General features: G+C 37.7%; 1 protein-coding gene across 2 annotated transcripts in view; it reads left to right on the top strand.

Moving 5' to 3' along the window:
- Window positions 1–5,143: 5,143 nt before the first annotated feature.
- Window positions 5,144–18,493, top strand: part of SNTB2 (syntrophin, beta 2 (dystrophin-associated protein A1, 59kDa, basic component 2)) — a 61,306-nt gene continuing 47,956 nt past the window's right edge. Inside the window, exon 1 of one of the 2 annotated variants that reach the window (XM_014529179.1) lies at window positions 5,144–5,413. Coding sequence is in view for 1 of the 2 variants with exons in the window: in XM_014529178.1 (XP_014384664.1) it covers window positions 8,033–8,075 (43 nt within the window). In the remaining variant the exon portion in view is untranslated. Of the gene's footprint in view, window positions 5,414–7,940; window positions 8,076–18,493 lie in introns of those variants that run through there. The other variant, XM_014529178.1, reaches the window with a different exon arrangement.

Raw genomic sequence — 18,493 nt, 5'->3', positions numbered from 1 at the left:
TTTTTTTTATATTTTATTGATTTTTTACAGAGAGGAAGGGAGAGGGATAGAGCATTAGAAACATTGATGAGAGAGAAACACCGATCAGCTGCCTCCTGCACACCCCCTAACTGGGGATGTGCCCGCAATCAAGGTACATGCCCTTGACCGGAATCGAACCTGGGACCCTTGAGTCCACAGGCCGACGCTCTATCCACTGAGCCAATCCGGTTAGGGCAATCTTACTTATATTTCACTTGTAGGTGTAGACAGTGCTTAGAAGTTAGTGTTAATAAAGCAACAAATAAGAAAAACAAACAAACAAAAACTCATAGACACAGACAACAGTATGGTGGTTACCATAGGGAAGGAGCATGGGGGTGGGGGTAGTAAAGAGTAAAAGGGGTTAAATATATGGTAACAGAGAAGATTTGACTTTGGGTGGTGGGCACACAATGCAATATACAGATGATGTATCATAGTTTTGTACACTTGAAACCTTTATAATTTTTTAACCAAATGTTAAAACCCCAATAAATAAATAAAAAGAAATTAGTGTTAATAAATGGAGTAAAATTATAGATTGTGACTTGGTGGTGTATATATAAAAAAACTTAACTGTGTGCTTTTAAATTGGCCTAGCTAAGCATTTGGTTATAAATTCTTAGAGCCAAAATATTGAATGTAGTACTATTTATGTAGTACTCAGTGGAGATGCTAGTTTGAATATAATTTGAACCTGGTATTCATACCAACTAAGTGAAAATCACCTAGTAAATGTTTTCATTAGTTTAAAATAGGCCACATGTGCTTTTAGAAGGTTTACAAACGGTGGCATAATAACATTTACTGAATGCCTTTTTACCTAACACAGGTTCTACTTTACTTTCCCATTTTTGTAAAAGACAAGCACTTTTTGTCCTTATATGTGGAGGGAAGTATAAAATTGCGCTTTCAAGCCAAGGGATATAAAAATAAAATTACTTAGAATAAGCAAAAATCACTGAAAACAGTGATTTAATTGATCCATTCAAACTACTTAAAATTGAGAGCTGGTATCCCATCCAGGTAGGCCACTTTTTAAAAGACAGAATTTATGTTTAGCTCTTAAAGTTTTGGAACTGTATTGTTCTTTCATTAGATGTCTCAAAACTTGAAAAGCTGCCTTGACATAGCACAGTGATGCTCTTTTGTGGTACGGGCAGGGAATTTCAGGCATGTCCTTGCCACCCCCAAGCAAAGGAGAGCTGTAGTCGCTGGTTGCCTGTGGTGAGGGAACTGAGTTAAAGGGTTCCCATTTATCTTATGGATTTGTAGGGATTATTCATTCATACATCTAACATTTATTCAACTCTGCCATGTACCAGAGGCATTTGAAGTTACCTAATTTCTGCCCCTCAGGAAGTTTGAAGTTGAGATAAGAAATAAGTGCAGCGCCCTAACCGGTTTGGCTCAGTGGATAGAGCGTCGGCCTGCGGACTGAAGGGTCCCAGGTTTGATTCTGGTCAAGGGCACATGCCCAGGTTGCAGGCAAATCCCCAGTTGGGGGTGTGCAGGAGGCAGCTGATCGATGTTTCTCTCTCATCGATGTTTCTAACTCTATTCCTCTCCTTTCCTCTCTGTAAACAAACAAAAAAAAATCAATAAAAAAAAATATATTTTTAAAAATAAGTGCAGCAAAGGGCTCTAATAATACGACTCTAAGAGGACACAGCATAAAGGAAGGAGAAGTTTATAGAAGAACATAGTGGGGATCAGAGGTTGAGGATGGCCAGGAAAAAGTTGATGGAGAAGTTGACGCTTGAGTTGAGCCTTCCCCTAAGAAGGGAACGCTGCTACCAGTAAAGACACACAGTGAGAGGCATTAAGAAGGTAGTCTGCCCAGCGAGGGTAGAGTACAAATGAGGACTTTGTGGTCAGACAGATACAGGTTTGTTTCTGGCCAGTGGTTTAACCCCTAGGCAAGTTACTCACCTTGCTAAACCTTAGTCTCCTCATCTGTAAAACCAGGATAATAATAATGCCTCCCTCAAAGGTTGTTATTCATTTGATAGTTTATGTGCTGGGTACTTTTTAGGTACTGGCCTATAGCAGTAAACAGCAACAATAACAAAACAAGAAAAAAAAAAAAAACCAAAAAAAAAAAAAAAAAAGTGCGAATGAGAAAGGTAGGACTGGGCCATGAAGATGTGCCTTGAGTTAACAAAGACATTCTCAGAATAGCCAGGATAACACATTGTTAAAAGGCTCCATTTTACTTGATAAGAATAAGAATTGTTTTAGGTTGAACAGGTTAAGAATGAGTTTGCATTTCTTGGATGCAAACACCTTTTTTCTAATCTTGTTTTCCTGTTTTTCTATCATCTCTGGTCTAGGCCAACTTTTTTATCCTTAAATTTTGCATTTAGTTTCCCCTACCTCTGACTTCTCCTCTTCACACTTACTACTCAGAACCTTAACACTTGCTATTAACACTGTGCTTGTAGTTTTGGCTAGTGTTTGTTGGCACTGATATTAAGATATGCAGAGATAATACAGATTGTAAGCATAAAGGGTGACTACTTACCTGTCAGATATTATATGTTGAATTTACTATATCCTGTTTGCTAGAAATAGGATTTATCCAGAAAGCTTCTAGAATTTATATTTTTAGGGCAATAAAATTGGTTAAATGAACATGAACTAGACTATACATCAAAAAGTGTTCCAGATGAGGTTAGGGAAGACAGTATAGTGTCCAGGTTAGGGTTTGATATTTGAGAAAAGATCAATATTTTTAAAAGTCTCATTGGAATATTGTTGGGAAATCATCATTTATTGCCTAAATATGGTACTTAAAGTATTGCTATTGAATATACTGAAAAGAAAATGGTTAAGTGTATAGAGGAAGTAGATTGGCATGAAAGTTAACTTCAAAATTGAAAATAATTTTTGTATCTAGAATGGTTTGAGATTTTGAATGTCATATATGATATTGCTTGTTAGGGGACATGTAAATAAATAATGCTGACATTATTATGCTGCTAAATTAAGCTAGCTTAGATTCCTACACTGCCACTTTCTTTGTATGTTGGACAAGTTGAGAGTTTCCTAGGGAAAACATAACAACTAGTGTCAGAACAGCTGTATTTCTGCGTTTTTGTTGTTGTTGTTTAACTAGCCTCTTTATGTTTTACTTGAATGCTTAGACGTGTTTGTATGAGAAGCTATGTCTTTGCAATCAGATTATTTATTATAGAGTTCCCTTCATGTTAAAATATGCCCTTTAAGTTATTATCAAAATACAAGAAGTTTATTGATTCTAATTCAGAGTAATTATGAAAATTCTAAGAATACTTTTAGAAACCATAACCAGGCTTTAATTTAGATCTCAACTGATGACTTGGTAACTTCAGCCTGTACAGTTTGTGTTGTGTAATCCTTCCAGGATAAAAGTTACTTTACTTTGTGATCAAATGTGTGTCTTTGTACTTGTAGATAAGATATGAGTACACCCAGTGGCTATAGAACAGTGGTCATTCAAAGAATCCATCACTTTCCTTAGCTAGGTTAGCACACTATCCTAACTGAACAACAATAATGTTGCTTGCTTACATTTTCCACTAAAATGCCTTGCATTTTTATGAGGATTTTGAAATTATCTGTGCATTTTTATCTGCATTTTCTCCTCTGACCTTTACACCGTCCTTTGAAGTGGCGGGCTGTTTTATCTTTGTTTTACAGAGGATTACACTGAAGTTCATTGAAGTTAGGTGAGTTACCAAAGGTATCAGAATTTCTCTTGATTTTTAAAGGAAAAATTTTAATGTTTCCTTTGGACAAGAGGAAAAATCTTACCTGGAATTTAAAAAGTTGTAAAGTCTCATCTTCCAGATGAGAAATCAATGACCCAGAGAGGTTAAAGTGGCATGTTTAAGGTCACCTAATTAGTGGTGGAACTTGGACTACAACCCAGTGCAGAGCTTTCTCCCTTGTACCGTGCTGCCTATAGTCAGTCAGTCAGATCTTTTAGCACCTCCTATGCATCATCATGTTGCAGTGTGCTCTTAAGAAAACTGTGTGCTAAAGAAGTTGAAGGTGGTCCCTGGTATCCAAAACTTAGACTGACATAGGCGAAGAGAAAAATGCCACATAGAGAGTAACTGCGAAAATGTGTAGTACTCACTCTTCAAGAGTTCTCTGAAGAGCCTGATAAGTTGGGAGACAGGAGTTGAATATGGCTTCATGGGGAAAGGATCGTTTGATCTGAGATGTGAAGGGCAGGTTGCTGCTCTATATGGAAGGCCATCCAGTTGAGGGGCTAACTTGAGCAAAAACCAAAGTGAGTATAGCATGTGGTAGGAAGTGAGATAGGAATGGACTTGGGGATAGAAAATAAAGCTGGGTTAGGTAGGTAAATTGGAGCCAGATTATGCAAGGCCTGAAAGCCAGCCAGAGGAATTTGGGCCTTTTTCATTCTGTCAGTCAACATTTATTTTATTAAGTACCTATTGCAAACAAGGTGCTGTGGTAAATGCTGGGAATTCAAAATTGGGAGTAATCCCTGCCCTTTAGGCTAGTAAGGAAACAGTTAGAGCAGGTTGTGTAAGTGCTTTAAAAGAGGTGAGAACATGATGCCCTGGAAGCAGAGATAGAAGCTCAAAGGAGACAGCTTGTCAAAGCCAAGAAAGTGATAAGTATCTGGTGTGTTGAGAGAAGTAAGCATGGTAAAGTATGGTGTGTACCTGGAAGCAGAGATAGAAGCTCAAAGGAGACAGCTTGTCAAAGCTAAGAAAGTGATAAGTATCTGGTGTGTTGAGAGAGGTAAGCATGGTAAAGTATGGTAAGTGTGTACCTGGAGAGCGGGCTGGAAAGGTGGACAGAAGCCAAATCACCAAGGGCCTTGTAGGCAGTGCCAAGCAGTGGTCTCTAAGTGGGGTGTATAGAGGGTGGGGCAAAAGTAGGTTTACAGTTGGTGAGTATGTGAAACAGTTTATTGTATTATTATTTATTAATTTCTACACAAACAACTGTAAACCTACTTTTGCCCCACCCTCTATACACCCCACTTAGAGACCACTGCTTGGCACTGCCTACAAGGCCCTTGGTGATTTGGCTTCTGTCCACCTTTCCAGCCCGCTCTCCAGGTACACGCTATTACACATTCAACATACAAGTGATGTCTTGAGGGGAAGAGTGGAAACTTCACAAAGCAGAGGAACTGATAGTGGTGACCTTACTAATTTGTCTGCTATTATCATATTGCAGTTTACTTGCGTCTGATTGAGTGGATTTACTTTATATTATCTGCTTTTAACTAAGTCTTCACACCATGAACAAGTGGCTTAAAGATTTGTACAAAGAAACCATGGATTGAAGATAATTCTAACACAACAAACAATAAAGCGGTAGAGCTGTCATTTCTCCTAGTAGGAGCTCTTTGTCACATTTCAAGGTAATCATATCTGTCTAGAAGTCAGCCTAAAAAATGAATTTGCCAAATAGACTGTGTGAAATGTGGATTAACACATTATCATTAATCACTTCACCCTGAGAATATTGTACTTTGAGACATATAGTAGCTAATGATAGTATGAGTTCATCAGAGATATGTTTGTGTACTTATTTCATCTTTATCTCATTCTTTCTTGAATTCTATACTCTATAGGTTTTATAATATACATTACATACCTCAATGAATATTCATAGATTGAGGGTATAGACTCACATTTTTACTGAAGGGTATGTACTGTTAAAAGTTTTAGGCCTGGGGAGCCACTCAGGCTTTAAAGTGCTTTAAGTGAGAAAGTGCTTTAAATGAGGGTGCACTGTCTTAAAAAGTTTAGAGTGGCAGAGGGAGTGTAGGAGTTCAAGACGTGAGTAAGAAAAAGCAGTTAGAAGGCTGTTGTGACACCATAAGGATAGTGACACTAGATAAGACAGTATGAAACTGAAAAATATTAAGGACATAGAAACAGCAGGTCTAAATGATCAGTTTGAAGCCCTGGCCAGTGTGACTCAGTTGGTTGGAGCGTCATCCCATAAATTTTCCTGGCCAGGGCACATGCCTAGGTTGCAGTTCAATCCCCGGTCCGGCATAAGGCAGCCAGTCAATATTTCTTTCTCTCTCACTCTTCCCTCTCTCTAAAATCAATAAACGTATCCTTGGGTTCGGATTTAAAACAAACAAAAAAATAAAAAATAGTTTGTTTGGAGGCTGAAGGAGAGAGAAAAGTGGAGGATAACTCCTAGATTTCTGGCTGGGGAAACTGGATAGCTATGAAACCAATATGAACAGTGGAAGAACTAGTTTTTTGGGTGAAGATAAGAAGTTTGATTTGGGACATGTTAAGTCTGAGTAACCTGTGTGACCTCCTGGTGCAGAAGGCCAGTAGTTGGTTTGAAGTACAGGTGTGTAGTCAGGAGAAATGTCAGAGCTGAGCTGAAGATTTAAGATGTCAGGGTAGAGGTGGTAATTGATGCCGTGTGTGGATGTAATCATCCAGAGAGTGCAAATTAAAAAGAAAGTAGAACCAGGATGGAAACCCGCAGAACCCTTCCATTTCAAGTGAAAATGGAGAAAAAAGAAGCAGGAAACATAGTCCAGGATGTAGGGAGAGAGTCTGGAGAAATGGTGCAGTGGAAGTCAGTGAGGCAGGAGTTTCAAAAGGAGGGGTGACCAGCATCTTCAGATGCTACAAAGAAGCCAAGAAAGTCAAGAACGAAAAAGTAGTCAGTTGGGTTTGGTAATCAGAGAACAAGGTGTTAGAGTTCTCATAAAAGCAGTTTCAGCAGAGTGACAGGAGCAGAAGGTAGTGAGTAGACTGTACCTTTTTAAAGCTTCTCAGAAAAATAAAACAAAAGAAGCAAAGATGGTAACTAGAGTTGAATGAAGTGTCCAAGGAAGATTTTACTTTTGTGGTGGTTTGTTTTTTATTTTGTTTTAAATGGGAAAAGAAGAGATAGAAGGGAAGGGAACTGATGCAATCCATTTTTGAGCCAGGAAGTGACAGGATGGGAACAGAATTTTGGTTGGCAGCAGTGGATACATTGGATGCAGTGCAAGGAGGAAGGACCAAAGGTAGGAACACTGCAGCTGTTGCAATAAAATGCAATCCAAACCAGAGGCGATAACCATTGAAGGGGGTGGAGGTAGTAACGGTGGGACTGGGAATAGAGAGGAAGATTCCATTCAAGAAACATTTTTTAAAAATTTATTTTGAGAGAGAGGGGGAGGGGTAGGGAGGGAGGGAGGGAGATAGATAGGAGGAAGGACCAAAGGTAGGAACACTGCAGCTGTTGCAATAAAATGCAATCCAAACCAGAGGCGATAACCATTGAAGGGGGTGGAGGTAGTAACGGTGGGACTGGGAATAGAGAGGAAGATTCCATTCAAGAAACATTTTTTAAAAATTTATTTTGAGAGAGAGGGGGAGGGGTAGGGAGGGAGGGAGAGAGAGAGATTGAGATTTCTTGTTCACTTATTTAAGCATTCATTGGGTGCTTCTTGTATGGCCCTGACAGCAATTGAACCCACAAACTTGGCGTATGGGACAATGCTCTAACCAACTGCGTTACCTGGCCAGGGCCTCAAGAAACATTTTAAAGGAGGCGATTCTACCATGCCACAGTAGAATCCACGAGGGACATTTTCCCTCCCGGACAGTCTCCTTCGACTTCCCCCACCCCCACAGATTTGATACTTGTAGAGAATCTCTGGCAGTTAACCTCTGTTGGTAGCACAGGCATTGGATCCCTCAGGGACACTGGGGTGGAAAATTGAAAGCCAGTTTCAAAGAAAGAAATGACAGGATGTGGGGCCAGACTGGATATAGTGAATTAGCCCTGAGATTTCTATCTAGGGACACTAGAAGATTGGTTATTACCAGTGGAAGGCGGGGGAATGGAAAAATGGGGAGGGTGTTAAGCTTATACTATTCAGCTTTGTTATAAACCACTTAGGCAGTGTAACTCTGTGGCTGTGGGGACTGAGAAGAAAAACTTTAGGGTCACAAAGCATGAAAACATAGTCTTCCTTTAAAGGGTTTGTGTGTTATTTCTCTAAATTAGAGAAATGGGCTTTGACTTTTCCTCTGGAGAAATTATGTTATGTTCAGGTGAGTTTAAAATTTTGTGTCTGGAGAAATACAGTTGATTTAGTTACTCTAAGTATTGTTCTAAGGAAAATACACTGATTCCCTTATCAAATTTATGTTCAAATTTAGTTTAAAAACAAAACTCGTGAAATAATTGTGTATATGAACAAAGGGCCAGTGTTTATGGTGTCCATAGATTTGCCTTTTGGAAAGAGTAAAAGAGTTACAAAACTCAAATCTGGTTTCATTTCTGTGACCTGGCTCCTGAGACATTGCTAAAATGCTTTGACATATAACTAGGTACGAATATGTGAAGTGCAGATATTTTTAAATTCCTTTGGCTTTTCTGCAACATTTTTTCTTTCTACCGTCTTCTGATCCTCTTGTTTTTGAATTTGCAAATTATTTTAAATGCTTTATGAAAAGTAAACTGAATGGGAGAGATGAGAACGTTGAGTCCTGTTTTTCCATTTAACTAATCTGTCATTTGTGTAAAATGTTACACCTCACACTTGGAAAATGGGAAGCTTTAATTGTTCATTGAAAGAGACTCAGGTTCTGGCTGGGTTGCTCAGTTGGTTGGAGTGCCATCCTATACACCAGAAGGTTGCAGGTTCAATTCCTTGTCAGGGCACATTCGTAGATTGCAGGTTCGATCCACAGTTGGAGCGCATATGGAAGGTAACCGATCCATAATCAGTGTTTCTCTCCCCCGCCTCCCTTTTCCTTCCTTTCTAAAATAAATTTTAAAAAAACATACCCTCCGGTGAGGATTCAGAAAAATCATAGATTTATTTATTTTTAGTAAAATGAGTTGATTAATAACAAAAAATGATAGTACACATTCCTTATTCAAGGCTCTTTTGGTTTCAGAGCACAGAAGCCCATTGAAGCTAGTTCACTTACAAGGATGGAGGAGGTTCTGTAAAGATACAGACAGGTCTCAGGCTCCTGGGAATGCTGGGCAGCCAGGCCTCAGGACCACCGCTCTTACTCCCTCTCATGTCTCATCTCAGAGCTTTGCTGTTTTTCATTCTAACAGTATCTTTTGCAACAGTTTTGTTCTAGTCCTTTTATGGTTTCATTTTTTTATATTTAACTCTTTAACCTATGTAGAGTTTATTTTGGCATGTGGGCATGCAGTAGAGATATAACTATTTATTTTCTCAAATAGTTAGCTGATTGTCTCAGCATTACTTATCAAATAATCTTAATCCTCTTGAGGCACTGTCTGTTAGATTGATGGGGCTGCCTGGCATGCCATGTGGGGAGAGATTGAAAGCCATGCCTGCGCTCGGCAGGAAAGCTTGCTAGTTAGTGATGTCTGCAGTGATCGTGCCGTGGGCAGGTACACATGCTACCCGTCTGCCACTGGAGGAATGCCCTGACCTTGCCTTATTGATTTGAAATGTATTGTGTTTTTTTATATACTTAATTTTTTTTTATATTCTGTGATCTCATTCTCGATTTTCTATTGTATTCTATTTGAGTATTTCGTAACATACCACACTTTATTGTACCTATAACATTTAACATGTGACAACTCAAGTGGACTACTCAATAAAAATCTGAAAAATAACAGGCGGGTATAGTTACTTATTTCTCCAGATAAGATTTGGAATGATTTTATCATTCTTTGAAAAAATCCTTTGGGATTTTTATTAAAATTGTATTAAACCCATAAATTAATATGAACAAAACTAATGTCTTTGTAATATCTTCCCCGGTCATTCTGCCAGAAATCTGGACCTCACTCATCTATGTTCCAATCATGTGGGAAGGGCTATAGGATGTTCAGATTGGCCAGGCTTATATCAGGTACTCACCTTGGAGCCAGGGAACAGGGCAACCTCTCCTGGTTCTAGATGGACTGACAGTGGGGGTTTCTCAAAGGATAATCACGGTAATGTTACCAGAAGGAGGAGGAATGGATGCTAGGCAGACCTAAACAGCACATGTCCACTATGATGTTCTTAAAACATCAGGAGACAGAATTAGAGATTAAATGAGAAACTACCATGTTAAGACATATAGAAACTTTATAGACAGCTGTAAAAGGAAAGCAAGAAGAATAAATTAGCTTGAATACAGCTGAGCTAGAACTTTTCAAAAATTCTTGACACTCCAAAGTTATTCCCAGCATTTATTTTAGTACATTTTGAACATCACATTTATATGAATTTCAAGCAACTTTGCAAGTATGCATTATGATTATCATTTTATAACTAGAACAACATAAATATGGAGAGCTCACAGGTAGGCCTTAAAATTAGATTGGGATAGAGAAGAAGCATTGTCTATCAAAATAGACATCCACAATTTTTTCAGTAAGAATTATTTTGGTTGCAGACACCCAAACCAAACCAAGCGGAAGTGGAATGTATTGCCTCATATAACTTCTCAGAGTGGGGCTGGATCTAGGTTTAGGTCCAGAGGGATCCAAAGGCTCAAATTATCTTGGCTGCAACACCTCCTGCTGTGGAGTCTAATTCTGTATAGTCAGCTAAGATGGTGCCGGCAGTTCTGGGAATATAGAGCCCTAACTTAGTAACCCTATTAAAAAAGAAAACTCTTCTCGTACCCACGTATCCGTCTCTGGGAAGGACTCTGAGTAGCTCTGCTTTGTCTGCCCCTTGGACCTGTCATTATTCCCAAGATGAGGGAGACTATGATCTAGGCCTGGGTCACGTGTCCATTCCTGGTATGTTGAAATTGGCAGGCTCACCACAATATGAAATAAATGTGGAATGGGGTGGTGGCTAGGCAGACTTATGTCCACTACAACAATGTAGATATTGAAGCTGTAGAGCTTAAAGTATTTTTGTAGCTAAATTATAAATTTAAAAAATTAAAGCAATAGAAATAATGACATTGCTGCAGAGCTTTACATGTATTATCGTGATTATCACCTGTGTGGCAGGTAACATCACGCCTATTTTAAATATGAAGAAATTGAGGCCTGGAGAGATTAAATAATTCACCCAAGGTGACAGCACTCGGATGTAAAGGCAAGGTAGTTACTCAGATTTATCAGACTCCACAGCTCTTGGTATTTACCATGATAACAGATTGCTTCTCTGATAGATCAGTTTAGGTTAAGAAACTAGCAAGTTCTAAAGACCACCAGTATTTAATTTACTATTATGATTGGCTTAATGCACAGGAACTTGAGCTCTGGATTCTGTGTTGTTTTGTCTGTCTGGAGGTTCTCGTTAATGTCTCCCAGTCTTTTTGTTTCTGATTTTTCATTCTGGGCACAAATAGATAGCTGGTTAACCAACTATATTGAGTACCCACACTCTGCTAGACACTCTGTGTACTTGTAAGTACCCAGAATGAGTTTATAAATGTTAATAAACTATATAAACCAATACAAATTATTTTCTACATTATAAGGAGAGATCTTGGAATAAAAGAGCATATAATGTTAGGAATGTGTTTTGGCTCAGGTGGAAGAAGGGCGGGACAGGGAATGGAGGTGGGAGGTCCTGAAGTTGGAGGTGTTCTCTGTGAGGGGAATGGCATGTCCAAAGGGCAGAGATGGAAACTACTAGCAAGTGATGTTCAAACTCCAAATAACTGATTTTCAAGACTCTGTAACACTGATGTGTCTCACATCAATGTGTTTCTCTCTCTCTCTCTCTCTCTCTCTCTCTCTCTCTCTCTCTCTCTCTCCCTTCCTCTCTCTCTCCCCCCTTCCTCTCTCTCTCCTTACTTCCACTCTGTCTAAAAATCAATGAAAAAAAATATCCTTGGGTGAGGCTAACAACAACAAAAAAGATAAATAAAAGTTATCTTTAAAATATAAATATGAAATAAAGAAATAAAAGTATACGTGTATCTATTAGGAAGTTTTTGATCTGTGTTTTAGTAGTGATCTCAAGCTCTGCTTTAAGGGAAGAGTCTTTTATATTTTTTAGGGTACTTGTTTCCTTTTGTAGACTTACCTTGGTAGCTCCTTAAGGAGAAATAATCCATAATAGCCAATACTGTCTTTTCCAGTGTCTGATAACACTTAACTAAATATCAACGACATTTCAACAGCAGATCACTGCTTTTCACCTTGAATCCTACACTCTAGCCTTTGCTAACTACCAGTACTTACATTTCTCTGAATGTTTCATGTTCCTCCTTGCCTCTGTGCTATAACCCCATCCAGACTCACTCATTTCCACCTTGTCTGCTTGTCTTTTTTTGGCGGGGCGGTGGCGGGCGGGGGATGGGGGGGTATTTTATATATTTTATTTAGTTTACTTGCATGCAACAAGTTCTCAATGCTACGTCTTTCAAGAAAAGGGAGATGATTGGTTGAGGTGGTGAGGCAGAATGTATTCAAGAAAAGATGACATGGGTTTTTAGCCAAGGCTTTGCCACAGACTGTGACTTAGAAGTTTTCTAATTTCTTTGAGCCTCATTTTTCTTAGGGTTTCAGTTTAACATTTTAAAAATTAGTAGGTTGTACTGAATTATCACTAAGCTCTTCTCTAGCTCTAAAATTCTATACATTATCTATTTTTAGATTAGTGTTTGCACATAGGTCACTCTGGATGGGTTTGTGTGGTGGGGCGGGGAGAGATAGAACATAATACACTTGAAATTAATAGCTATTTTTTTAACCTCTAAATTTTGTCATTTACTTAGGCTCTCTTGAGTGTAGCTTTGTAATTCATGTGTACTAACTACACTGGTGAATCTTTCTCCTTTCCTAGAATAATCTCCAGGAGACTGGAGGATTTAGAATGCATGAAGATAAATATAATCTCAAGATAAGCACTCTTACTGATTATAGGAAGCTAATATTAACACAAATTGGCCGTCAATCTCAAGGACAAATTTTCACATATCCAAAGCTGCTTTATAATATTGCCTTAATATATTTTGACCAGAATATTTGTCATGGAATTTTTGAATTAACTGTAGATACCTCTAGAATGACAATGTTCTTTGGTTTTGTCATTATTCCAACACCTCAAATTACTCTTGCTCATTAAGAATGAAGTAAAAGTGGGTGGGGGAAATGAGAAGACAGTGGTCAAAGAATACAAACTTCCAGTTGTAAGATGAATAAGTTCTGGGGATTTAATATTCAGCATGGTAATTGTAGTTAACAACACTACAGAATACACTTGGAAGTTACTAAGAGAGTAGATCTTACTAGTAAATGTTCTCATCACAGACAAAATATTGTAATTATGTGAGGTGTTGGATGTGTTAACTAATAACCTTATTGTGGTGGTCAGTTTTGGATCGTCTACATCATTTTGTAGGATGTTTACCAATTTGGATTTGTCTCTTATTTTGTTGAGACTGCAAATATTCTATTACTCTTTAAACTTTTCACTAATTTTAGCATTCATCAGTGGGGCTCACAACAATTATTACTGTAGTGTTCTAATGATTATTTTCTATTTCTCTCATTCCTTTGACATTTATTAATTGGAATTCTCCTATAAGAGATGTCCCTTCTCCCCCATTTATTTGTTTAAGTCTTTATTTTTGTCAGTATGGCCTCATGGATATTTACTTGTTTTTTAGGTTATAATTCCATACCACTATTATTTATATTGATGCTCAAATTGTTCCACTTTTAATTTCATTACATTTTAATTTAAAAAATTAATAAGCCCTGGTCAGGTAGCTCATTTGGCTGGAGCATCGTCGCATACACCAAAAGGTTGCGGATTTGATTCCCGGTCAGGGCACATACCCAGGTTGGGAATTTTGATCCCTAGTTGGGGCACATATGGAGACCCAGTTGATGTTTCTCTCTCACATCGATGTTTCTCTCTTTCTCTAAAATCAATAAAAACATATCCTCAGGTGAGGATTAAAAAATTAATAAAACCAATTATCAGTGAATACAGTTATTGAGGTGGATTGAGCAACGTATTTCACAATAGCTTAGCATTCAGTAGTTGATTTCTATGAACTTTGGCAATTCACACCCACTACTCCTGAACTCCTTAGTCATGTGTTATATAAGCATGAGGAGGGAAAGAACACGAACCCATCTTTGTTTTTTCTCCTCTTCCTGAACCCAGTTAATTCTGTCAGTTTGGTCAGAAAATCCCTAATGACAACAAAAGCTTGGCAGTTACTAAGAGCAGTTCTTTTGTAAGATTTTAAAAAAATTACAAAGTGTTTAAAGATATGGAAACTTGATGGCATTCTCATTCCCCAGTGGTGACTCTGTGACTGGGTGTTCAGGATGGAGTGCTTGCTGACCCCTAGAACAGCTATTGTGCTTGGTTAATATTGTGTTTCCGCCTGTAGTTTTATCATTTGGGGTGCTGATCCAAAATAAACCATCCGGTGTATCCAGCCAGTCCAGGACATACCCACTTAGCAACAAAAATATGGCTAAGGATTTCCTTGTGCTTAAACTACTAGAGTTTTAGGTTTTATTTATTTTTATGTTTAGAGGTTTTTTTGTCTAGTGAAAAACATTACTTTTAGTATTATTTTTGTTATTTCATTTTGTTTACTGTTGTTATATCCAGTTATGTGTAACATTTTATTTATACTTCTCTGCAACATTTATCACATTTTGCCTTTAGTAATTTTTACTTTATAAATTGGTCTTTTTTTGCGGGGTGCATGTCTTCCTTTTTCTTCTTTTTTAAAAGTATATTTTTATTGATTTCAGAGAGGAAGGGAGAGGAAGAGAGAGATAGAAACATCAATGATGAGAGAGAATCATCAATCAGCTGCCTCCTGCACACCCCCTACTGGGCATTCAGCTCTCAAGCAACCAGGGCATGGGCACTGACCGGGAATTCAATCAATCGTGGCCTCCTTACTGGTTCCTAAGTCGACACTCAACTACTGAGCCACACTGGCCGGGCTTCCTTTTCCTTCTTAACTGGACAACTTGAGGACAAAATCTTACATATCAAACATTTTAAATATCCCATATGCTTTGCACACAGGAGAGAGTTCTTTGTTGTTGAAAAGGGGGACATATGGTTTTTAAGAGTAAAAAAAATTGTTTCCTATCACTTAAGTTAAGAATTGATAAAAGCCTACACACTGGGTTGGTGAGGCAAGAATTTTCTTTACTTACAGAAGAATGTTCTAACCCATCATTGACTCCTCATAATGAGATTAAATTTTTATGTCACTGACTGCTCATATTTGCCCTGGCGGGTTTGGCTCAATGGATAGAGCGTCGGCCTGCGGACTGAAGGGTCCCAGATTCGATTCCAGTCAAGGGCATGTACCGTGGTTGCAGGCACATCCCCAGTAGGGAGTGTGCAGGATGCAGCTGAATTGATGTTTCTAACTCTCTATCCCTCTCCCTTCTTCCTCTCTGAAAAAAATCAATAAAATATATTTTTTAAAAAACTGCTCATATTTAAGCCATGTGTTTAAGTTGATAATAGTTTATTAAGAATTGTTTTTTTAAATGACAGATTGTTCTGATAGCAAATTTAGCTGAAAAAGAAAAACAAAGATTCTACATATGTAATTTATGTGATAATCTTCAGTATGTGGAGAGAGTGACCATATCCCACTTAGTCAAAAGGCAAACATAATGGTGTTGAACAAGGTCCCTTTATCCAAATATTTGCAAAAACTCTTAATCTAGAACTATTACCAACTTTCAAAAATGTTTAGGAAGAGAGGGAGGGAGGGAGGGAAGGAGGGAGAGGGAGAGAGGGAGGGAGGAAGGGAGAGAGGGAGGGAGGGAAGGAGGGAGAGAGGGAGGGAGGAAGAGAGAGAGAGAGAGAGAGAGAGAGAGAGAGAGAGATATCAATGATGAGAGAAAATCATTGATCGGCTGCCTCCTGCACACCCCACACTGGGGAACAAGCCTGCAAACCCGGGCATGTACCCTGACCAGGAATCGAACCATGACTTCCTGGTTCATAGGTCAATGCTCAACCACTGAACCATGCTAGCTGGGCTAATCCATTTTTCTTTATTATTTTATGGCATATATTTTAAAATTAACTTTAATATTACTTATTATAGAATATATGCTTATTATTAAAAAGTTCAAACATTATAGAAAGTTAACTTCAAAAATAGAAATCCCAATACAAATATAACTATTATGAGCAATTGTCATATTTTCTTGAGCACTTTATGAACATACTAACTATATATAATTTTTTAAATGTAACTGAGAACTTGATTTTATCATTTAGCAACTCTGATATCCTTGGTTTCATCATTACTAGTACTTTTATGATGATTTAAAAACCCCGGTAGGGTTTCTCCCCCGCCCCCCCCCCCAAAAACTAGTCTTTACTTTAACATTTCAGCAGAGACAAAGAAACAATATAAATTATTCCTAGCCAGCCTGTTTCTTCTTGTGCAAATTGCCTTTCTCATTGCCTCTGCTGTAGTGAAAATGAAATTAAAGTCTTGTCTTTCTATTTTTTTCTTTCTATAAGTGGTCAAGACCTTTCTACTGTTGTCAACAGTCTTCTCTGCTTTGTGTTTTGAAGTGAGCAGAAGGAACATTGTTTCACATTAAGCAATACTTTCTGGGAGAGAGAAATACTAGTAAATGGAATTGACTCATAAAAACAGATATGGAATAGAAAAATAATATAAACCTCAACACCAAAAGGAAAAGAAAACTATGTAATTCAAAGTAATTTTTCAGATGCAGCATCTCCCACTTTTGGTATTATTAGTTCGATAAAGGCTTATAAATACACATACTTAAGGTACGGCAATTTCCGCAGGGAAATTTGCTGGTAGTTGTGTTCCTTATAAAAACACTTAAAAATGCAAACCTAAGATGTTTAAAACTTTTTGCAAAAACTTTTTAAATAAAAAAGTTGAAAATCTTGCATATACTTTAGCAGTTTGAAGAAACATTCAAAAGAGAAACTCTTTTTAAATTCATTTTTTTTAATATATATATTTTATTGATTTTTTACAGAGAGGAAGGGAGAGAGATAGAGAGTTAGAAACATCGATGAGAGAGAAACATCGATCAGCTGCCTCCTGCACATCTCCCACTGGGGATGTGCCCGCAACCAAGGTACATGCCCTTGACCGGAATCGAACCTGGGACCTTTCAGTCCGCAGGCCAACGCTCTATCCACTGAGCCAAACCAGTTTCGGCTTAAATTCATTTTTAAAATATTTACTTTATAAATGACCCATAACTAGTTTTACCATGTAAGATTAGTACTTAAAGAAGACTACCAAGGAGAAATTATATAGTAAACAGTCCCAAGACCAAAATTGTTTCAATCTAGCTTGTTCTATTTTTATATATATAAAAGTGTAAAAACTAATATTTGTATAAAAGTAATAGATATCTGTGTTAGAATTTGATTGAGGCCTAAAACATATCTTTTTGCCAATTTACATAAATTTATTGTAAAAAGCCATAATTTTAAAATACTAAAATTTTAACTGCTGGGGACAAATTTAGAACTACCTAATTTCTGGTATATTTAGACCTGTTCCACTATAGCTTAGAGGCTTAAAAGGAAACGAGTTCTCCTTGTCATCCTAATAGTAATTTGAGATCCTCAAAAAGGATATATAACTCCTACTTTTATTGACTTGAATGGGCCTTGGATTGAAATGGAGAAGGAACAATGGGTAATAAAGTGAATTGAAAATCCCAGAACCAATACAAACCACAGCTGTTTTGTCTTGTTTTTTTTAAACCCAAAAATGTTGAAATCATATCTATAAACACAGGTACTGCTTCTGAGGACATGCTTGGTTTTCTTGCTGGGGATTTGTTTTCCTCCTGATGACTAGCAAGAAGAAAGGAGCTAACTTCACAGAGTTAAATGATGAGGCAGAAATGGGAAATTAAGTATGATTTTGGAAATGCTGGTACAGCAAATTCAGAGAACTATAACTCAACATTTTTGTTAGATCTGAGGTGCTGGTGATTCTCCTGTAACTCCTCACTGTTATAACTTTACAAATCACTCCTCTCATGTCTTCAGACAAAAAAAAAATGTATAAAGAGACAAGGATTTCCTGCTTTTAAAGAAAAGATAACAATAATAATATCCTGCATTTGTTGAGGCAGGAGATCAAGATTGGGTGGGCTTATATACATATCATTTTTCACCCATTAAAGTAGCAAAGATTGTTTTAAATAAGATTACTTGATGTTGGCAAGTGTACTGACATGAACATGCTTATACACTCTGGTGGGAACATAAAATGGCACAGTCCTTTTAAGAACTTGCAGTATTTATCATGAACCATAAATATTCCTTGAATCCAGTAGTTTCTCACCAAAAAAAAATTTTTTTTTCATTATCATATTACTTAAAGTAAGTGCCCAATAATTAGGGGGTGCCTAAATAAATAATGGTAAACACATAATAGAATGCTGTCTAGATCTTTTTAAATAACTAGAGGCCCGGTGCACTGGCAGTGGGGAGGGGGGTCCCCTCAGCCTGGCTTGCACCCTCTCGCAGTCCGGGACCCCTCACTCCTTACCGCCC

This window comes from Myotis brandtii, unplaced genomic scaffold (assembly GCF_000412655.1).
Source record: "Myotis brandtii unplaced genomic scaffold, ASM41265v1 scaffold670, whole genome shotgun sequence".
NCBI classification, from domain to species: domain Eukaryota; kingdom Metazoa; phylum Chordata; class Mammalia; order Chiroptera; family Vespertilionidae; genus Myotis; species Myotis brandtii.
The sequence above is the reverse complement of the archived record's forward strand: the minus strand, read 5'-3'. Positions and strand labels throughout refer to the sequence as shown.